At 52.1% G+C, this 22,075-nt stretch overlaps 7 protein-coding genes across 7 annotated transcripts; 4 read left to right on the top strand and 3 right to left on the bottom strand.

The window, feature by feature from the left end:
* Nucleotides 1-2,004: 2,004 nt before the first annotated feature.
* Nucleotides 2,005-2,434, bottom strand: CGCS363_v003536 (uncharacterized protein; the record flags this gene model as incomplete). Its single annotated transcript, XM_036635385.1, has 2 exons — nucleotides 2,005-2,239; nucleotides 2,295-2,434. The coding sequence occupies 2 exons, from the start codon at nucleotides 2,432-2,434 to the stop codon at nucleotides 2,005-2,007; spliced, it is 375 nt and encodes a 124-aa protein (XP_036500276.1).
* Nucleotides 2,435-4,789: 2,355 nt separating this feature from the next.
* Nucleotides 4,790-6,690, bottom strand: AGP2-3 (General amino acid permease AGP2; the record flags this gene model as incomplete). The annotated part of the gene is made up of 2 exons (XM_036635384.1): nucleotides 4,790-5,984; nucleotides 6,191-6,690. 2 exons carry the CDS (start codon nucleotides 6,688-6,690, stop codon nucleotides 4,790-4,792), a joined length of 1,695 nt encoding a protein of 564 aa, XP_036500277.1.
* Nucleotides 6,691-11,187: 4,497 nt separating this feature from the next.
* Nucleotides 11,188-12,016, top strand: CGCS363_v003534 (uncharacterized protein; the record flags this gene model as incomplete). Its single annotated transcript, XM_036635383.1, has 2 exons — nucleotides 11,188-11,884; nucleotides 11,961-12,016. The coding sequence occupies 2 exons, from the start codon at nucleotides 11,188-11,190 to the stop codon at nucleotides 12,014-12,016; spliced, it is 753 nt and encodes a 250-aa protein (XP_036500278.1).
* Nucleotides 12,017-12,503: 487 nt separating this feature from the next.
* Nucleotides 12,504-13,583, top strand: CGCS363_v003533 (3'(2'),5'-bisphosphate nucleotidase; the record flags this gene model as incomplete). The annotated part of the gene is made up of 1 exon (XM_036635382.1): nucleotides 12,504-13,583. One exon carries the CDS (start codon nucleotides 12,504-12,506, stop codon nucleotides 13,581-13,583), a length of 1,080 nt encoding a protein of 359 aa, XP_036500271.1.
* A 1,494-nt stretch (nucleotides 13,584-15,077) lies between these two features.
* CGCS363_v003532 (uncharacterized protein) lies at nucleotides 15,078-15,374 on the top strand (the record flags this gene model as incomplete). The annotated part of the gene is made up of 2 exons (XM_036635381.1): nucleotides 15,078-15,179; nucleotides 15,246-15,374. 2 exons carry the CDS (start codon nucleotides 15,078-15,080, stop codon nucleotides 15,372-15,374), a joined length of 231 nt encoding a protein of 76 aa, XP_036500272.1.
* A 546-nt stretch (nucleotides 15,375-15,920) lies between these two features.
* Nucleotides 15,921-16,268, top strand: CGCS363_v003531 (uncharacterized protein; the record flags this gene model as incomplete). Its single annotated transcript, XM_036635380.1, has 2 exons — nucleotides 15,921-16,082; nucleotides 16,182-16,268. The coding sequence occupies 2 exons, from the start codon at nucleotides 15,921-15,923 to the stop codon at nucleotides 16,266-16,268; spliced, it is 249 nt and encodes an 82-aa protein (XP_036500273.1).
* Nucleotides 16,269-16,853: 585 nt separating this feature from the next.
* Nucleotides 16,854-18,044, bottom strand: SUVH5 (Histone-lysine N-methyltransferase, H3 lysine-9 specific SUVH5; the record flags this gene model as incomplete). Its single annotated transcript, XM_036635379.1, has 1 exon — nucleotides 16,854-18,044. One exon carries the CDS (start codon nucleotides 18,042-18,044, stop codon nucleotides 16,854-16,856), a length of 1,191 nt encoding a protein of 396 aa, XP_036500274.1.
* Between the last annotated feature and the right edge of the window lie 4,031 nt (nucleotides 18,045-22,075).

Below are 22,075 nucleotides of genomic sequence, written 5' to 3'. Positions count from 1 at the left end.
GGGCGTGGAATGCCAAGCATTTCTCTCGAAGTTTTCAGACTATACTGCATGGAAGTTCAAGAACTTAGTTGGTTCAGAGAGAGCCCTATGGTCTTCGTGTCTAGTCTCGGTAACCGCATTTCGAACGGGTGGGCGCAGGCTGACATCAAAAGACTCGTAGCACATGCTCATCGGAGACAAAATGAGCGTTCATCGACTGCATAGCATGTGACGCTGACAGACTTGTCTGATTGACACTCGACTCTGACAGCATCATTCAGTGTCAGTCTATCTCAGTGCAGTTCAATCCCCGGCGACTGAGAGGATCCAATACGAACGATAAAGTCAAGCGTGCCAGGCTTGTAAACACAGTAATGCTTGCTGAAGGAATTAGTCGATGCGTGGCACCATACATGGCGGTGGAATCTTGTTGAACACTGTTCACGCCAATCCGTCGATAAGAATCGTTCAGCGGGATTTCAAGATGTCTCCTGAAATGAAGCACCAAAACGGTGTTGATTTCAGGCAAAACAATTGGTGCCCAGTCTTACCGTAACCTGTATATTAGGGTGCGAGGAGAAAATTGCTGTTGTTGCAAATGGCATATCCCAACCAGAAAACCCTTATGGATTGTGTGCAAATGTGAAGACTAGTGTGACTTGGCATGATCCCGGGGTACTCTTACTTCAATCCATCGAGTGAGTTATCCACTCTATTGTCACGAGAGCATGCAGACTTCCCTTAGATGGGACAATAGTGGTTTGGACGCAGTGGGCGGAAAAGGTTCTCTAAATGTGACTCTCTGCTTGTTCTGGTGGTTTCAATTACCACATACCTGGCATTGCGAGGTTCCAACACATCGCTGCAGTGTATCTTGAGACACCAGAGGAGGCCCGGCTTGCTGCAGCTCTCAACTCAAGATTAACGACGTATTACTTGCAAGAGGGTCCAGCGGGGTAATTGTGCATGCATGTTGGACAAGGTATACAAGGACTATATTTCACTTTTCCATTTCTCTAGCTGAATCTTGACTCAAGGTGCCTGTAAGTCAGTTGCGGTAGAGTTTCGGACGGCGTAATTTTGCGACAGCTTCGGGCCCCATTTCCTCAAATAATTAGCGTGCTATCCTTTTTAGGAGGTATTTCACCGAAAGGTCGGGGAGGCGGAAGCGTGAGCTCCATGATTTTGATCTAGATCATGCCGAATAGACATCTCGGTCATTGAGCACAATGCGCCATCATGAGCATAAATACCAGCGACTCAGCATAAGCCCCTGCAGGATCACACTGGGCGTTTGGCTACATACTCACTGCACTTAGCAACGATCTTCATACCAGACTACACTGCACACATCGAAATCATGCGCATTACTTTTTTGCTATTCGCCTCAATGGCAGCCGCCACAACGTTATACTGCAACGGTGGCACTGAGGGCAACGGAGATTGTGAGAATAATAAGCTGCATACTTACTGCGTAGGTCTCGGGGATGCCTCTTCCTGCTTCTTTGGTTAACATTCCTCGGAAGTGCAGCGATGTAAACGAGACTCCTTACGTCAACGCGAGAGAAGTCACGGTGAAGTCCGAAGACCGCAAAGGTCGGGATGTTTGCACGCCCTCAGGCACCTTGAGAGTCGGAAGAGTGTTTTGTGCGCCATAGATGGTTGTGGGTCCTGAATATACATGGGAACTTGCTCTCGCAGTCTGGTGGTGATGAAGCCACAGCCGGTTCACATATTTGCACCCCTGCTTAAATATCTTGCAACTGCATTCGATTCAACAGCTCCAGTCGAGTAATTCTTTTTATTCTAGAGCTTCTTGAATATCCGCGTTGTGTTCATCAGGTTTGATTCGCGATTTCATCAACATTCGTGACAATAAAGTACTATTGATGCTAAGCTTAACACCAGGCAGACCAGCCTAGCAACAACGGCGTAGAAATCAAGCCGAGTCGTGAAGAAATGAAGATCCCGTGCATGGACGCTAGGATAATGGCTATGGTTACAGACAATACCCCTCACTCTCGTCTACGCAGGGACGCAGGCGAAGCTGGTGAGACCGTAGAAACCGCACTTATCCGTCGTCGTCTTCCAAGAGAAGCAGTCTCCACAAACGCGATCGACGGTGACCCTGCAAAGCGATGATTGACCCTCGCCGTTGGAGCCCTTCCAGTCGGAAGACGTCAGGCCGCGGTCGGCTCCCGAGATGCGGGCCGAGACGGTGGAGCCAAGGGTCGCCGGGTTAGCGAACTTGTCAAACTTGCTGCGGTGTATGTCAGTACCATTTCTCAGCCAGTAATTGTAGTAGAGTTGCTTACGCTGAGCACTGGCAGTCCTTGGCGGCGGTACCGCAGTTGCCGCGAGCGACGAGCTCAGCATGCTCGGCAGGCTGCGCGCTGGGGGCAGCGTAAACGCTGGAAGCGAGGGCGAAGACAACGGGAACAATGGAGAACTTCATTTTGAAAGATTGTAGGTAATTGGAAAGGTGACTAAAGAATGGATACGGTTGGATGGACTTGAAAGAGTGTGATGGTGTTGCAGGCTAGAGCGAAGATCAACGGCAAGGAACAACACCAGCGACAACACCGAGTATTTAATGCTCTACTCATCCCCAGGCTAAGCATTGGCTAGTGTGCATGATTGACAACACGCCGCCGAGCTTCCGGGCAGCCTTTTCCAGAAGAGAGAAATGAGACGAACTAGCAAGATTAACCTTTGAGAGAAATGGCCCGGCGGGATGGTTGAAGCTCGTCTCATGTCTTTCACTGTGAAGTGACATAGTGTATTAAAGTGTACTTTTTAGAAACTCTGCCAGCACGCAGGCTACCCTTATAGCTACCCCCTTTCCCTCTTCGTTTCTCCTTTCTAGTTAAGAAAGACCATAACCATTACTATACTTATTTTATTTATATAGTCCTTATATTATAAAATTTCCTCTAACTTATTAATATCCTCTTTAAACTCTTTATTATTAAGTTCTTATAAAGTTCTTATCTATTAATATATTTACTAGAGCTATAAATAGATATACTTTATATCTAGTTTACTATTTTATAGATATAGGAGATATATAATAACTTATAAGATATAGATAAGGTATTTATAGTAATCTTTATAATTATCCTTAGTTATAATATTAGGGAAAGTATTATTAATAAACTATTTAAGTTTATCTTTATTTTCTTTTACTATTTAGATAGAGTAATATTTTACTTTTATTTAGTTATTAGTTATTCTTATAATTAGTATTCTAGTTAATATAGGTTTAGATATAATAAGTTAATCTTATTAGGGATAGTTAATAAGTAGAGGAAAACCTATATTCTTCCTCCTATATAATCTTATATAGTGAGTTATCTATAAGCTATTAAAGTTATTAATAATATTCTTATAAACCTAGATTAAAGCTTTCTTAGTTATTATAAATAGTATTATAATACATAGTAAGTATCTATTAAAGTATAAACAGAATTTTCATAGTGTGGCGTAAACCTCCACAAATTAGATATGGCTGGGCTCAAAAGGTGGAAGAAGCTCGTCTCATGTCTTCGGGAGGCCCAGCAATTTCCTCGTGAGGCGCGTTGAGACGAATGGGACCCGTGCTCTCTTATTATCAACTGAACGATAATAGATTAATTTGTCTTGAATCTGAGTTCTCAGCGCGCAAGTTGCGAGGCGTGGTACTTGTGTTTTGTCGCAAAACGAGTCATGGTGAATGAAGCACGGGTCTGATAGAGACCCGGGTTCTGGGAATGCCGCGAAAGCGAGGCGCCCTTTCGCGGAGTCTTGAGCAGAATATTTGAATCATTGGCTATTGAACTTCGAGATTGGTTACTTGAGAGTTCCGCTCGCGGGCTGGCCGCCCACCTTCGGAACATGAATTTCTGTTGATGTTCTCTCTTTGTGATTGGAGGATTTGGCGCAAGCTTCCAGGCCGAAGTTCCAGACCAAAGTGAGTAGCCCCCCTGCTTCTCGCTTTACGGCTTGATCCGAATGGCGAACCATCTTTATCCGATAATCACTTGATCTACCAGTCCATCGGTTACCGGCAACGTTACGGTAGCCACGTAAGGCACAAGTGCCACACCGTTAACTGCCACGAGTAGTGGCTCCTGATCCTGCACGCCACACCCGTCCCGACCGCTGATGTAGGGGTCCCAGTCCGCTCGGGGCTTTTCTTCACGGAGCTTTTGACTCTTAGACGGAGTTGGCGTTCAGAACCCCGAATTCGGAATAGGCTAGCAGCGGCCGGTGAGATCTAGTAATGAAACTTCTCCCGTAGTTGACGACCCTTCCCAGCACATCTAGTATCCATGTAACCCTTGAACTCAGCTTCAGAGAGCTCGTCGAACAGAATCGTCTTCGGACTTCTTACTATTAGTTTGCCAAGTGTTTCTTGTGCATTTGTATTTAGTATCAGTGTTTTCGATGATCAGATTGCCATCCGCCACTCTCGTCACGTACGGCGTCCTTGTAGCCCGCATTATCCAGAGCCTAGGTACTCACCCACATAGCAATGTAAGTTGAAAAAGTGGCATGAAAGTCATGGTAACTGCAGATGAACACCCATGGGAATGTGAGAGAACTCGATGACATCCGGAAACTCTTGTTGGATCCACGATGAGTCCACTCGGAGACCCACCACAAGGGGACTTAGGTGAAACAATCGCCGATTTCTCGGAGCTGTTCCTCCACCATCACTCAAATTAAGCTGTTAAAAAAACGTCATTGTGATGAAATATTCTTTTTAATAATTATTCATTATATATAAGCCTTCCTCTCTCATGAAGAAAGCCAAAGCAACCACCACTCATTAGGCCTTCTCGCCCTTGATGACCTTATTGCGGCCGATGCCAACCATCTGGAGCATCTCCCTCCAGAAGGTGTTCGGGGGCTCACGCGTCATCAGATGGTCCTCGTACGCCTCGATGATGGGGCGGTCCCATTGCAGGTCGAGCACCTCGGGCCTGACGTACTTGGTGCGCTTGATAACCTTCCAGAAGATGAACAGAATCGGCGCGACAATTTGCATCGTGTAGTTGGAGAAGAAATCGCCGACGCTGAAGGTGGGGCGGAAAGCGGACCACCCGTACGTAAGAACAACAATGGTCTGCAGGATCAGGGCGATCCACGCGCCGTAGGGCTGGAACCAGCCGTAGTACGGCAGGCGGCGGCGGTCGAAGTTCTGAACCTTGCACGCGCGGTGGAAGTTCAGGAAGGTGATGGACATGACGAGGTAGTTGATGACGCCGCCGCCGGTGATGAGCGCGAGCAGCCAGTTGAGCACCTTGGCGGAGCCGCTGCCGCACTGCAGGAACGAGAGCATGGGGAAGATCATGGTGAAGGCGAAGCACCAGATGGGCACGCCGTTCTTGGTGGTCTTGCGGAACACGGCCGGGGCGCGGCCGTCCATCGCCAGACTGTACAGGGACCGCGTGGCGCAGTAGGTGTACGTGTTGCCCGCGGAGAAGATGGTGGTGAAGAGCAGGGCATTAACCAGGTGGGGGAGACCCTGGATCCCCAGGTTCTCCATCGCCATGACCCAGGGGGAGGCCGCGGCCGTGCCGCCGCTGGAGGTGCCGTCGATGTAGATCTTAACGAGGGTCGGGTCGTTGTACGGGACCACGATGCCGCAGGTCAGCGCGGCGCCGACGAAGAAGAGGCCGAAGCGGAGGTAGACCGTCTTGAACGCGGACTTGATGTAGAGCGAGGGATGCTTGGCCTCGGCGGCGATCATCGAAATGTAGTCGGGGCCGACAACGGTGAACGTGGCAGTGGCCAGAGCACCCATGAAGCCCTCCATGCGACCCGTGTCACCGGTAGTCATGTACGTCGCGAACGCCCCGGGATTCGAAAAGTGACGGAACCCGTACGCGTCGTGGGCCGGGTTTCCACCGACCATGGTGATGAAAGTGAAGAGGAACAGGATGAAGATGAGCAGGACCTTGCCGCCGGAGAGCCAGAACTCGGCTTCACCGAACACGCCCACAGCAGCCACATTCATGAGACTAGAATCACACAATCGGCGTTTAGCATGCATACACAACACGTCATGGGGTGAGAGAAAGAAGGCAAAGAAAGGGAGTCTTGAAGCGAGTGTCACGCGAGGGGCACAGAGAGCTCTAGAGTGTCCGGTCGGTCTAGTCGCTTTCGCTTGGCCCTGGCAGGAGGAGAAAAGAAGGTCAACAATCCCACAGGACCCGAGGTGACTTACCCGTATGCAATAATGATGGCAGCGCAGATACCCGCCGTCGGACCAGGCTCAGTAACCTTCTCGTTCCAGAATGAAAGTACAAGATTGAGCGCGGTGATTTCGAACGGGATCAGGAGTGCCTCATAGAGGAAGTAGTTCCAACCAACCATGAAGCCGAGAGCCTCATCAACCCAGACACCAGCGAGACGGATGAAGCCGCCGGAGACGGGCATGTAGGTGCTCATCTCGGCGATGGAGTTGTTGACCAGGGCGACGACGCAGGCGTAGAGGGTGTATGCGATCAAGAGCGAGGCGGGGCCGCCCTTGGCGAGACCTCCGCCGATGGTGACGAACAGACCGGTTCCGATGGTGCCTCCGATGGCGATGAGCTGGATCTGGCGGTTGTCGAGGCGGCGCTGCAGACCGTCGGAGTTGTGCCGGACAGAGGAGCCGTAGCTGTCGAGGGAGACCCTCTGAGCGCCGGCAGACCCTTCCGGGCCCTTGAGCTCTTCTTGCGCCATGGCGTGTATGAGGGAAGTGAATCTAATCAACCGGGCGGTAGGGCTGGCTTAGATTCTTCCCGCGATCGTGGTAGTGACAGTGAGACTGAAGAAAGCCACAGATTGCATGTGGAGGAACTTGAGGGGCGATTCGCGGGGGAAGCTTGGGGAATCGCGAAAAGGAAGGGGGATGACAGGAAAAGGGAAGAACAGGAAATGCGCAAAGCAGATCTCGATGGGAAAAGGGTTTTGTTTTAAGAGAGCACCGCCGATCGGGTTGGGGGCGGCGCAGAATTTTTGACAGGAAAGGCAAAAAAACTTTCAACGCGCCCAACGTGTCTGTCCGCCACACTCACACACTCACTCACACCAACAAGGCGCAAGCAAATGAGTGCGTCCTGGGCGTTCCTCGTTGCTGCATCAGAGATTCAGGGACAGGCTACAGCCACGAGTACCCATACAAACATCCATGGGGACGTTAGATGTCCTGTGTGGAGTTGACGGGGACAGTCCCTGACTCTGCCCAGGGCTGCCCCATCCCAATCCTTCGGCGCGCGCAGGGCTAGGGGAGAATATTTCCGCAATGTCGTCATACCTTGCCTTAGTGGCTTTACTGAAGACGGTGGTTATTGGCCAATGTCGGGGTCTCACAGGCAGTCCGTTCGCATGTGGCTTCGGGGGGGCTTTGTGTCTGAACATGGGACTTTTTATCAGTGACTAACGTGTTCGCTGAATGGGCTATCGCAGAGTCCGAACATGCGACAGGATGCTCATTGGCCGGGTGTCATCATTTATCTTGCAGGGACGAGTTTCCACGTCTGGCAAGCGTACGCGGGGTGTCAGGAGCAGATAATCTCCATAACGACGCTCATCCCAACTCCAGTGACTCCAATCTTTTTTGTGTTTCCGGCCTTCTGAAGGGACGAGTCTGTAGGGGTTCACTTTATGAGGGGAAGACACGCAGAGGCAAGAAAAAAAAAAAGATGGGAACGGATGGAGATGGAGTCGGTGCCTCATGCTGCGCACCCTGGGAGGCAACCAATGAGGATTTTTCTGCCTCATCATCTCAGACCATCGTTCATGTCGGCGGCCAATGGCCAATGGGCTTCATCTTTCGGTGAGACTGTTAGGCTCTCCACCAAGAATCGCGCGAGGTTTTAGCGAGGCATGTTCAACGAATCCTAGACCGGCCGGCGACACGGCGACCCCGCTCTGTGTTGGGAGGTAATGAAAAAAATAACGAAAAATTTGTCCAATTGTTGTCTAAACAAACGGCCGCGGCCAATCAGTGGTGCGGTGTTAAGAAGCTGCGGCAAATGTGTGAAATCCTAATGAGAGGCCCCAACCAAAGAGCGCCTCCAAAAGGCCATTCCTGTCCCACTTTATATGCAGCAGCCAGTCAATGCCCGACCATGGGATGTGGACACTTTGTTCCAATCGAGGCAAAGGACAAAATGAGGGTGGATCCGAGTCTGAATCGGCGGCGTCGTCGTCGTTCCAGAGAGACAGCCGCTGTTCACAAGAGGCCTCTGAAGAGAGAGAGACAACATCAATCGAGACTCGTCGTTGAAAGAAGCTTATCATTTCTGCGGAAAGGTTCTTGACAAGAGTGATCAGCCTCCCTGAGTCTTTTGAGCCGCAACAATGCTGGGTGTGCGTGCGCCTCCTTTTTTGATTGGCAAGGTTGGCACAGCTCTGGGCGCGACGGCACTCACTGCTGCTGGCTGCTGGCTGCTACTCTCTCTTCTCTCGCACACTCTCCGCGCCTGCTGAATGGGCGATGGTGTTTCATTCAGATAGGCAGGACGGGCGCAACATCCATGCCAGACATTCCCGCCTGGCCAGTGCCAAGCGGTCTCTGGCACCCGTGTGGATAATGGCATGACGCCGAGTCTGGCGGCGTATCTGCTTCCGACTGCTTGATTGGAACGGGAGCGAACAAAGGCCCACGACGCCGTACGGCCCCAGTAGCAGCGGGACCGAAGCGGTGGGGGCAGCTCTCTCGGTCTTCCAATCTCTGCCGTTCAACCGCGATTCGTGGCCCTTGGCATCCACTAGGACGTCTGGGGGGCCTTGACGGCGCGCAATGGTTTGCTGCACGTTTTCTGCAAGGCTTTTGGGGGGGATGACGTAGTGTACGCGCTGTTGGCGACGAATAATGTTGCGCCCGGCTTGCAGGCCAGGCCTTGTCGACTGTCAGACGAGGAACTTCCGCAAAGGGATACGAAGGTTTTTTCCCCCGTGTGTTCCTTCTCCCGTACGTCGGCTGGCCTCGGCTATGGTTTGCGAGAGGCCGAGGGAAGAGACAGGTCTCACCGTCTTATCTAATGCCAACGCCGCCACGGTCAATCCGAGTCGAAGGGATTGGACTCGGTCTGGGCTGTGCTGTTACTGAGGACCATTGCGGCAAATGATTGAGCTTGATGGTCAGCTGGTGTGTTGCTCAACATCGCCCCCAAACGCTATGTTTTTTTTTTCGCCGTCATTGCTCGGCAAACTGGCCACAACCAGCTAATCCGAAATCTTTCAGACGAAGCTGCAATCCGATGACCGCCCATCATTGAAGTGATTCTCCAAAGGTTCTCAGGCGACGTGATGAAAACTTCCGGCTTGATCCCGGCTCCGGGCATGTCATGCCGACCGACCCCATCATCAGCTTCCGAATCGAATTTTCCTGCGCGAAATCGTACCATAGATTCTCGGCAGAATCCCAAGCACGAGAATTTGGCAGTTGAATGCACTGTGCTAGCTCACATGGGCCACTCAATTACACAATGAAGGGATTTTTCCGTTCCAAAATGCTGTTAAAGACTCAGTCCTTATTGTCTCTACAATCACCAAGCGTAGCTTCGGAGTTGACTCCGGTACGAGTACGATAAATTTGCCACCACCTTTCAGCACACTTGCACACCGCAGAGTTCTTCTGAAAGCTCCGCTGGAGGGGACTTCAGTCGCATATCGTCAAATAAGAGATTGAAACCAGCTTCTGAGTCAAGATATTGTCGTACTTTGATGCAAATCGCACGTTTGATGACGGAGATGGATGCTGTTGATCGAAGGCTTGGCTGTATCGACCTCGAGGTAGACGCAGTCCCGACGGCGTTTAAATGACAGCCGCGGGAGCTAGTGCAACTCAATGCAGTCATTTTCGCGCAATCCTTCCCGGAAGGATTCTATCGAAGCGCCAGTGGCTGGATTCTGGAGTCTCGAGATAGACTTCCTGGCTACATATTGGTGGAAGGTTGGCAAGACGCCTAGAGATCAATTCAATCTACGAAGTTACTTCTCACCTTCAACGCTCAAAGGACTTAGAGTTCCGTCCCTCTGACGTTTTGTAACGTTGCAGTTCCTCCGCCGTCATACGGCTCAGTACTAGCAGGTAGGTCGATTAGACATCCATGAGCTTGCTTGAGTCTATCGATTAATCAAGCCACTCAGTCAAACCGTCGTACTCAATAGGTCGACGTCAATGAGGGAATAACGTCAGTTCCCGCACAGATTGCAACGCAAAGTTGCGATTTGATATGCAAGCAAGGATTGGCAATTACGTGCATCCCCTTGCAAGACAATGGCAGTTCCCAACTCCTACATGGGTACCCCACCGCTGCTGCTGCATCTACCTACACTCAAGATAGTTGAAAAGTCCTTGTCAACTACCGCTTGATTTTGATTTGGCAGTATCTTGAACCGGGTCCACCGCAACAACAACAGCAAGTTTACCGTTGAATCGAACCTTAGGTATACTATTAGCGATATCAATGAAATTTTTCTCAGAAATTTAGCCAAAACTAGCTCATTGACTTCAAAATGAAAACGGGTTAAGTATCCAATGAACGATCATGACGGTTGGGCATGTAACACGCTCTTCGCGCGCCCCAACACCACGAATGTTGGCTTGTCATGGAGATGTTCAAATGAAAAAGTACCATTTGAACCCATCGCAGTCACAATAGGAACCCTCCAACTATCCATATTGGAGGGTTAAGTGAATAAAGTAGATCATGTATGGCCATATTCAGAAATCGCGGAATTGCCGTCTCTTCGCGCTAACTTCTTGTAGAGGTTGTGTTGATATCTTGCGATTTAAATCTCTCGCTAAACGGCTTCTTCTTCCGCGGCATACATCTCGGGCGACGGATGCGAGAACAGGTGACTGTTTCGCTTGAGTGAATTAACAAATCACTCATCTGGTTTCCAGCGTAAACAAAGCAGCAGCCAATGGCGTCGCACCGCTGCTCAATACGGAGGTTCGGTAATGGTGGGAATGCTTCTATTCCCATTCGCTACTACCGGTAGGCAGCCGTGAGCGGTGATCTCATAATAAGCCGCTGGGCGACACGACCGTTCTTGCATTTGCCCGCGATTACAATGATTACTTTGCTTGCATCTCTCGAATTTCACAACTGCATCAATCTCCCACATCCCTCCGCGGGGAGATTCCCTATCAAACTGACCCGGCTCGTTTTCCTATCAACCACGCAAGCATCTACAGGGCCCCTTGACGCCGATAAGAACACCATGTCGCTGTCAACCACCACCGAAATTAGCGCCTCGCTTCCCCCGGAATACACGGAAGACGCATCCGACGTCCAAGAAACGCTGCAGCCCGACACCCTGCGTCGAGCAGACCGCTTCATTCACTCAGCCAACTCTGCCGAGACAGACTCTGGGGTCTATGAAACCAATCGCGAGATCGACTCGCTCCGCGAAAATGACCGTAAAATCAAGTTCAGCCGCATCGACTACTCCCTGAAGCGGAGGGGCGGCCGCGACTCCACCGCGGCCCCAGAGATCGTCGCGCACCCTAAACACGTCTTCAACATTGAGCGCCCACCTCTGGTCGTCCAGGAGCCCTTCGCGTACTACATCCGAGCCGTGTCCCGCAGCGGGATAGGCGCGATCGGTGTCAGATTTTCCAAGATTGGGAAGGGCAGCATCTGCAAGGCATGGCTCGTCAAGAGGAAGCTGAACGCGACGAGCGACTGGGAGGCAAAGGAGCTGCTTTTTGATGTCAGGATCAACAACGATGTGTGCGACTGGATGGACGATAGCGGTAGGCGTCTTGCTGTTGAGGAATCGAGAGATGGCATCAATAGTTTGAACATCTTGGTGCCTATGGAGAGGGCGATGCGCGATGCACTTGTCGCGACTTGGTGCGTGCGCCGCTGGGAATGCAAGGCGCTGGAATACCATCAGAAACGAACATGGAAAGAAAGTGAGTCGATTTCTCTCTTCTCCGGTGTTACATCGAGAACTTAGACTAGGTTGGGCATGAAGCTTACATTTTACAGGGAAACACATTATGGAGACTTGCACATTTGGTCTTCCAGGGAGAGGTGGAGCTTGAGACATAACATACAACGAACATTTAATACCCGTTATGCATTCTTCTATCTCTGTCCCGTCTCCCAATGCCCTTCCTCGCTTGATACCTCCCTCCGTTGCCCAGTGATCGGGTCCGAGAATCTGGAAGAAAGACCCACTTTTGCACTCGGAGCTTCCGAGGCCGATGCCGGCCACGCCACGGCGATTCTTCCGGCGAAAATTTGCGTCGAAAAGAGCCAAACCAGAAAAGCCGCGCTCAGGACTCTGACATCATCGCCCCCATTCAAACATCCATCATCAACAGTGACTCCCCGTAAAATTAAAATCACCGACCTCACCCGCCCGCAAACGTCGAATCTTCCCCGCAACCGATTTCCTGCAACTGAGCCACATTCTTCAAAGCCCCTGCAGGATCACCGCTGCGCTGCAACTCGACCCGCTTGGCGTCGACTCACCTCATCTCATCTCACCTCATTTTCAACCTCCCATCACCGACGCGCAAACCAATCATGGACGGACCATACGCTCACGAACTAACCGTCGCCATCGCGGCCATCCAGCATGCGGCAACACTCAGCCGACGCGTCCTGGTCGCCTCCGACAAGGGCGTCGTGACGAAAGAAGACCTCAGCCCCGTCACCGTCGCCGACTTCGCCATCCAGGCCCTCCTCACATCAACCCTGCACGCCGCATTCCCCGGCGACAAGTTCGTCGGCGAAGAGTCCGCGGCCGACCTCCGCGAGAACCCGGAGCTCCTCAAGTCGGTGTGGGCGCTCCTGCAGCAGGTCGCAAGCGAGAAGGAGCCGGACTCTCTGTGCAAACTGCCCGAGTCGCCTGAGCAGATGTGCGAGATGATCGACTGGTGCGGCCTGGGAGACCCGTCGCCGACGGGGAGGTTCTGGGTGTTTGACCCCATCGACGGCACCAAGACCTTTGTCAGAGGCGAGCTCTACGCCATCAATGTGTGTCTTATGGAGGACGGCAAGCAGAGCGTCGGTATCGTCGGCCTCCCGATGCTGGCGGCGGACGCGAAAGCACCCATCAACAACGACAGCATCGACCCTACCAGCACGGGCAGTATCATGTTCGCCGTCAGGGGCCACGGCACCTACATCCGCGCGCTGCCCGGGCCGCTGGACCTTCCGCCGACGAAGATCCCCCGCCACGCGGACGGCGACAACCACCCCCTGGTCTCGGTCACCTGCATCGACGGCTCCGACTCGGCGGTACCGGGGATCCACAAGAAGGTCGCCGAGCGCCTCGGAGTATCGTACCCCGGCAACGACTTGCTCGGCTGGGTGTTGCGGTGGGCGGTGCTCGGCTTGGGGCAGGCGAACTGCACGTTCTGGGCATACAGGAGGCGCGACCGTCTGGCGAAGATTTGGGATCACGCCGGTGCCATGTTGCTGTTCGAGGAGGTCGGTGGCAAGGTCACGGATGTCGACGGAAACCCGGTGAACTTGGTTGCTGGCCGTAAGATGGTGGCCAACTATGGCTTTATCGCGGCGCCACCGGCGGTTCATGAGAAGGTGAGGACCGCCGTGAGGGAAACTCTAGAGGCTGAGGGTCACGCCCATCTCCTGGGTTAGATATACAGCTGCTTTTGACCAATGTTTCATTTGCTTTAGCGCTTAGAGTAACGAGTATCAGACGACACATGAACTATTCAAAAGGGTAACAGGGCTTATCATTAGAAACTCATATTAGAGCCACAGCAGAGCTGATGATATCAAAATGAAGCTATCTGCAAAAGGGGTCCCAGACTTCCTTCAAAATGCGCGTCGCTACTTGATGTTTTCGGACTGCTATATGGCATCCCGTCAAGTAGCCAACCAGCCGCATTAGCACGCGCCTCCCACTTTGCAGTTCGTGAGGGTTGTGGGAACCGTGTGCTGATTGGAGAGAGGCCCTCTTCTCTCTGCTCATAATCAAAGCAATAAGACGTTAGTCTTGCTACTACCACTACCAGCCAAACTGCCCTCCTTTGGTTCAAAGTTCCCAGGATAAAGACGTGACGTCCTATGCATACAGCGATGCAAAGCGAATTCAGCCACGGTGGCACAGAAGACTGACCTGCCGGAAGTTTTCTCGGGTTGGGAATCATGTAATCCCCCAATCACACCGCGGTCCCTAGTCTATGCACCCAAAAGTGAACAGCTACCTGTGTAAGCCCACACCCATATCCTTCCTAGGCCGGACGATCGTTTCTAAAGCGGAGTTCGTAGCAGATCCTTACGCCCAAAATCTGAAGCCAGAACGAACATCCTGAAAAGCAGGTCCTTCACCACTATTTCGGTTGGCGAGACTGCAGCTCAGCCTGTTCACCCATTGCCAGCCGGTCCTACTTCTGGCACGTCCACGTCAATATCTGTAGCTACTTACTCCGAGCCATAATCCGAGCGTACCGCTTTTAAGACCGTCGGCGAGGGTCAAGATACTCCTTGCTTGAAGAGTGCCGCCGGCTGCCTTGCACTACGAGTGAAGCATGCTCCTAACTACGCGTGATCCTCTGGGAAGGTGTAGTAATGTGAGACAAAGACAACCCTCGAGAGGGATTTTAGAATGCTGTAGATATAGTAGGTAGGTCAGTCTGAAAAAGATAGTGTGAGACGGGCTGTTGTTGGAGGATGAAATCATGAGGTGAAGGATATCATTGTCGATGAGGTCAAAGACGAGCTGAATCAACTTGCTTTGCCCAACTCTGCTGTTTTTAGTTACAACACAGTAGCTCAAACGGCATACCTCGCTAGAGTCGACAGTAAGGTTGCCTCGGCAATGGTTTCTGTTCGTAAGCATCCTATGAAGGACACCTGTTGCATTAGTCCAGAAACCACATTTCATTTTCAGAAGAACATCTGGAGTACTCATAGCACAATTATAGACATCACTTGCTGCACGACAATCTGATGAAAGCGCACAATCTTTGAGCAAAGGCTATGGGCAAAAAGCTATGACCGTTCTGGTACGAATGCGATACCGAGACTTTCTGAAACTGGAGCAGAAATTTACACTGCGCCACACATAGAACATGCCAATCTAGTCGCCGTGCGCTCGTTGTCCAGCATAAAAGATACACAGGCATCATGGATGGGCAAATGTCGGCCACTGCCCGGCCCGCCGTCACCTATCTTAAGACCGAACCGAACTGGCGGAAGAATATAAACTTTGGTGTTGGAACAGCAGAGGGAATTGCCTAGATTGCCTCGACTTGGCAACCCGAGTCATTATACGGAAAACTAGAATATCAGCACCCACGGGCATTTCCGACGCATCCGATTAGACAGCACCCTAGCTTTTTGCGCCCTACGTGGAAAGTTTACGGCGTATTGAGCGTCGATCTGCCCCCTTATCAGCCCCGTATCTATATTGCGCATCCGTAACGAGCACAGATCACAGCACAACTCGTTGCGCTAACTTGCGCTGGAACTTGCGCTGGGAGGAAGGTAAAGTCACATTTTGTCAACGTAAATTCGCCGCGGTTGCAACATACCCAAGTCCAATGGCAACATAGCTGTAAGACTTGATGATGAGTGATATTTCCTTTGCAAACCTAAATCAGATGCTTTACTTTCTACAAAGCATCTCACGGAATTCATTGCCCGAAAGCAATCCCAAGGAAGTTCGCCCCGGCTGAATTGAATGTCTCCTGTGCCTGCGGAGTCGCGATGTGGGTTCCCTTAGAAACTCAAAGTAATTAAACTGAACCGACAAGGCTGAGCAGTCCCCTTTTGATCGTACTTCGGGTTGAATCAAACTACCGACATGCACGATTTCGGGAGTTTCTTCGGACTAGGCGGACGGCTTGTAGACTATAAGTATCCAAATCATCTGCTGTCGATTAGATGCTGAAATCTTGTTATCAACCTCACTCTACATTACCAACTTCCACACAGTCCTTTAAAACACCCACACCACAACTCGCCACCATGCAGTTCTTCACCCAGATCCTTCTCCTGGCCTGCGCCACCACCGGCCTGGCCAGCGTCGCTCAGAGTCCCAACGGCATGCTCAACGTCATCGAGACCCGCCAGATGCAGTGCATCAAGAGCAACTGCGGCGGTGTCGGCGCGGCTTGCGCTGGTGCCTGGGTAAGTTATTTCACGGGGTTGAATGAAATTCAACCCAGCTCCTTTATTACTCGGCTCCGAGCCTGTGGTGTAGTATGAGCACTGGCTAACTTTCGACAGTGCTGCGTTCGTTACAACAGCGATGGCTGCAAGTGCATTGCTCCCGGCGACATCTCCGAGAATGGAGAATCTTGCCCCAAGGCATAGATGGGGTAATGATTTCAGGAGAAGAAAGGCTTTGGTGGTGAGGGATAGACTACTACGCAGATGAATACCACTTATTTCGTCGTTGATCCAAACCTGCTTTTGGTCCCACGTGGAATGACGGACAACGACAACGCTTCGGCCCCAACAAGCCCGGCATCATGATGACAGTAACACTGTGCAGGACAAATGGCTGAGATTCATGTCGAGAAAGTTTCGTAGCCCACTCTGTAACAGATTTCGCAACGGGGGAAAAAGCCGTTGAAGCACTTCTGCTATCGATTCGTCTAGTAAGGGGAACGGGTCAAAGTTATCAAAAACGCGATTCCTATGGAAATTCAGACTTCTGACTGAACCATCTGTGCCTAGCTAAAAAGAACGGGTATTTCCCAATGACTCCTCATAAAGAAAAGCAAACCCTGACGCCGCACTTTGCGGCTTATCACCGCGGCTTATAACCTGTTCCATGGCCTTCCACCCTATAAAAACTCCGATGGTCTTCCGTAAGACTCCGTCAAAAAGCAGTATGAAAACCCCCATCCGCCCAAGCTAAAAATGAAAGAAGTCGTATCGCAACCAAATTCTCGTTCAGAAGTACTCTGAGACCCTTGCGTAGTCGTTGCGCTGGGCGATGCTAGGGATCTCGCGCAGGTCCTCCAACGGAGTCTGGTTGGGGAGACGAACGAGCTTGAACTGCTCGAAAAGCCCGTTGTGTGTGTTCTTCTTAGTTCCAGACCAAGTGACGCGGTAGAGGCCGTCGTAGCGCATGCCACAGAGAGGAGCCCAGACCGAAAACTTCTTCTTGTCGGAGGAGGCCTTGCGGAGAACACGAACGGGTCTGCCGTTCATCTGTGAAACGTGAAGAGCAGTGGTTCCGTTGGAACGAGGGGGGCATTGAGTTGGGTTCTTGTGCTCAAGAGACCGAGAGCCTGAGTAGTACAGGACGTCTCCGTTGTCGACGTCAATCTCATCGTAGGTTCCGCTGACAATAACAGAGTAGGCGCCTTGGTCCTTGCGACCGTGGATACCGGCCTCGGAGCAGCCATGTGCGCCGACGAACAGGGCGCGAATCTGGGAGGCGAACCAGTCGCCGACGGTGAGACCGTTGTGACCGATGACCGCAGCTTCGCGCTTCTCGTCCAAGTAGTCCGGGTTGAGACACTGAGTCTTGCCGTTCATGCCAGTGAGTGCGACACCGTGCATGATGCCTCTTCGGCCCCAGACTGGGTGGACGGGAGCAGGCTTGCGGATGGGGTATTTGCCGTCACTGTCCGCGTTGTAAGCTCCGGTGCGAGGGCGACGAGTAGTAGCTACGGCTGTAGTCTCGTTGTCGCTGGCCGGCGGTGTCAAGGCAAGCGCATCCGCCCTCTGGGCCCAATCATAGAGATCCTGGGCGCGACGCTTGTCCTCATCAGAGAAGTAGCGTTGCTGATCAGGCTTCTCAGGATTGCATACAATCTTCAGACCACTAGTCAGACGTTGATGGGCCGTGTCGACGGAGCAAAGCTCGCGGGGGAGGACATTCGGGAAGGCTTGCTTGCAAGCCTCGACGTAGTTGAGATAGTCTGCGAATTCCTGCTTCTTCTCGACCACGCGAGGGGTGGACTCATCGAGAGCCTGAGGCCTCTTGGACCAGATTGCGAGAAGGCCGAGGACGTTTTTGTTGACCCAGGCGAAGTACTTGCCAGGAGTGTGTTCCCGGGGAGAAGTGGGGACAGTCTGGGTGGAAGGTGCGGGAGGAGGGCCGGTGCCTTCCTCGACTGGAGCGACTGCAGCCATCGCTACCCTTGGATTGATCTAATTCAAAAAAGATTAGTAATCGAACTGATTAAAGTTGAAGTCGGTGGTTCATACCGATTGAACGCTTGTGAAATTCGTTGAAATTGTGGCGGTGACGCTGTCGGTTTCTCGGCAGGGCGTCCGTCGGTTGACTAGCCGCACCTAGTTGGTATCGTGAGGGAATAACAAGTCAATAACTAAGGCTAGCAGTATAACCAAGCCTATGCAACATTTCCCAGCCCGTCAAAGCTTGTGTCGCAACTTGAGGCAGGCCGACGGTCTGTGAGTGAGGGAAGTGTGTTGTTAAGGGGTTAAGCATGGACAGTTGACGCGCGGGGTGGAAGGTGAGGTCGGTGGTTGCAGAGTTGCAGTGTCGGTGGTCTGTGCAACGGTCTTCTGTTGAGGATCAGCCAATCATGTTGCAGAGACCAGGCGCAACTACCCCACCGACAACAACTCAGATCGAACAGGAAGGAACGCCGCAGGTGATAATTAACTGCCATTCGCTCCTTCCGCTCAGATAACCCGAAACTTTATCAAATCGCAACGTGCAGTTGCCATTTGGAGATTACGTATATCGGGTAGGGCCTTTGCTTTGGATGACCAAACAACCTTTGTTAACCAGCATATTCTGCGTGAACTTACATCCTTCAATAGGAAGAAAGACTCCACTGCGGATATGGCAAAATCATATGGCAAAATCGAAGAGATGGTAAGTTGTGGTAGGTTTCAATCAACTAACGCGACGACAGGAGTCATTCGAGTTGCGCAATTCAAACTCACGAAGAAAATTGACATCTTGGGTACCCTTGATGGAAAGAACCAACAGGTTCCGTTTTTGATTTTCCGGGAAATGACTCTGCGATCTTGGATCGGGAAATTAGATGCCTAGTCCGATGCATGTACGACCGTTGTCCATTATCTTGGTCGCGTTGCGTTCGTCGCCGCGGAGTCTAGCTCATGTGGTGTCGACCCATCAAGTTCATACGTTGGTAGAGGCGAACCATCCATCTCGACTCGCGACGGTTGGGCTGACATCTCGCTAGGCATCTGATATGTGTGTTTGCCAGCACCTTGGTCGCCATACGCCCAACCTCCTTGGTCGCTTCCATCCGGCCCGGTCGCTGCGGTCCCGGAACTCCGCTTGTGTCTCCAGACAAAGAATACGGCGGCCAGAACTAGGCCAACACCGGCCACACCTCCGACGACTGCCCCAGCTACGGCGCCGCCTGAGATCCCACCCGACTCTTCGTTTCCCGCGGAAGCCGTGCTCGTTGAAGAAGCAGCTGTCCCGGTGTTGGTCGTCATTGCCGTGCTCGAAACCACTGAAGATCCCGTTGCTGTTGTCGCCAAAGTTGACGTCGCCGTCACAGAGCATGACGAGGTGCTCACGGCATCAGCCCACGAAATGTTCGCAGGTAGCGCGGTCGCTGTCGTTGACGTGCACAGAAGGGCGATGCCTTGGCTGTTGTCGCGGTATGTACCATTGAAGCCGTCCATGCAGCACCACCCTCCATTATCCAGCTTGCCATTTACACCCCAAAGTTTCCATGATGAGTCGGGGCACTGCTTCAATGTCAATCGCGGTTCTTTCGCAAAAGCACGCCGCTGGGATGGATCGGCGCACCTGGGGGTACTCGAGAGCTAGGGATCTGCAGTCTTCCGGGTCTGCACCGGGTAAAGCGCGTCAGCTTCCAATCAACGGCCACAATGAACAAAGTTGGGGAGGCAACTACATACCTTTGCAGCAATAATTACCGACATAGTCGCCATCTCCAGTGCATGTGTATCCGGAAGGACAGCACCGAGGTTGCGCGCCTGTTCCGCACTCAACCGGCGCGCTCGGCGGGCAGGACCCCGGAGCCCGGAGAGCCCAACCGCCTTCGTAGCTGCATTCCTGGCCGAGCGCCGCCGGAACGCTGAAGAGCGCCACCACTAGGCTTCGGACGCGGTTTCGATCTAGCATCATGGCGCTCGCGGGTCAACGGAAAAGGCGTGAAGATGCAGCCATTCGAGGTCGAGGAAAAGAGAGGCCGAAACTAGCGGCGCGATCGGTTAAGAAGACAAAACTCTTTCCATGAAAACCTCGTAAACACGCGAATTCCAGGGTCTAGCTTAAGCAGGCATTAGTCCACCGTCGCAGGGAATCAGCCCTGTGGCCGCATACGAGGCGAAGCTGGCTGAAACCCTCACTGATGTGTCTGGTTCGTCAATTGGGCGGGCTCACCCGCCCAACCGCGCCATGGAAGCGACACGATTTCTTTTTACGTGCTGCCAAGCGCTGTGAAATTGCAGTGCACTGCCTGAAAATACCCTGTTTTCCGTCCTGTCGTGCAGCACAGATGGGGAAAATAAGCGTAGCTGAAGAAGCTAAGCTGTGCTAGCGTCTAGGCAAGCCGAACAAGAATCACAGCCACACAGCGTGTAGGGCGCTTATTCTTCTCATGGAAATCTGTCGCGAGGTTTGTGGCTTTCGATGACGGCCGGAAATCGACGGTGATGGATGTGAGGGAGTGCAGATACGTCGTGAAGAGAAGAAGCCATGGAGGCTAATTGCAATCCTACACAAGGAATAACTGACTTCAGAGGCGGGATTGACGCTTTACAGGGTCCCTGTTGCCCAGAGATGGATACCCGTTTTAATGGATGCATGGGACTTTTGTGTCTCCTCTCGCCCCATTCGACGGAGTCTGGGGTAATTCCGTTGCAAACATGCTTGGCCCAAGTTCATGAAGTCGAAAAGATCTGGACCGTCTTCTCTGTTTGGCCGCTCAGCTCCTGACTTAACTGTGCTAGGTTTGCAACAGTGGTGAGATAAAATATTCGGAGAAACCTGGCAACCCAGCATGTCTGTACGAGCTCCCTCGACCAGCATGGCCATGTGACATTGCCCTGCGACTGTTCGTGTACTGAATAGGGAGTTTACGCGAACAATGTCTTGAGCTTCATTCATTGAAAGCGGTTAGATGTAGTACTCCAGATACGGCTAATCGAGACTTTTAATATACCGAGGGCTTTTGAAGTTGTGAATTGACTGAAAGCTATAAGCCATGCCATTTGTTCAGGGCTAAATAGCCAAGATAGCTCCGCGCCGGCTCCGGCCACCGCCCCGAAATCATGACGACCCACTTCGTTCGTACCGGTCATGGCAGCCCCGAGTGTGGGGTGTTCCTCTCGGGACCGGCGGTCGGCATGCCCCGCAGTTTCAATGCTGCAGCGATTCTGAGCAGCTTACCCTTGAATACTGCCGGCCGGGACGGATTCCTCAACCGAGTGGAGAGAGTGTGGCCAGGCCGGCGCGGAGGGTAAGCTGCCTGCATAAATATGTAATGCGGGGGTTCGACCTCCAGCACGCCATCGAAACAAATGATGGTGAATCAATGGCGTGCGCTGCAAGCGAATGGCGCAACACACCAAAGTGGACGAACCGTAACATCGGCCCCAGTGTTCACCTCTTCCGCACATTGCGTTCCAGACAACCGTGAACCTGGCTCGGTTTCGCGTCAAAGGCAATGGACAAGAAGAAGAAATAGCGGCTCAGGTTTAGGTTAAGCTTAGAGAAAAGCTCCGATAGAGCTGGCGCGCGTCTTGGAGTCAAGCAGTAAATGGCTTAGCCCCCTACCGTTACATCCTTTCAATATGCACAACGCTCAGCAGTCATCGTAGCTCTCTCATCCCAAGTTTTGGATCTCCTCGGAAGACGATCTGTTCAGGGGTTCTACCTGGGTAAGCAACATGTCGTCACCCCCTGTGGGGGAGCATCGTTTTACCAAAGGGGCAAAAACCGGGGTATGGCCGCTGTTTCCTGCCTATGGACGGTCGTTATTACCCATCACGCCTTTGAGGTTCCCTCCATGTATGCCGTTTGGCTAAGAAATGCGGCGACCGGTAGCCCGGTTCTGTCACCAGGGGGGTTCGGGCGGCGACCGAAGCTGGTGTGGAAAGAGATTTTAATGCTTCCCTATTAAATAGATAGGGGAATCGCTTGCGTAGGTAGATGTTTGCTTTTGCTGCCCGTTGTGTCGACTCGA

Source organism: Colletotrichum siamense, assembly GCF_013390195.1.
Source record: "Colletotrichum siamense strain Cg363 chromosome Unknown KSG_Cg363_contig02, whole genome shotgun sequence".
Classification (NCBI taxonomy): Eukaryota; Fungi; Ascomycota; class Sordariomycetes; order Glomerellales; family Glomerellaceae; genus Colletotrichum; species Colletotrichum siamense.
Note: the sequence above shows the minus strand (reverse complement) of the source record. Positions and strands in the feature narration are given on the sequence as shown.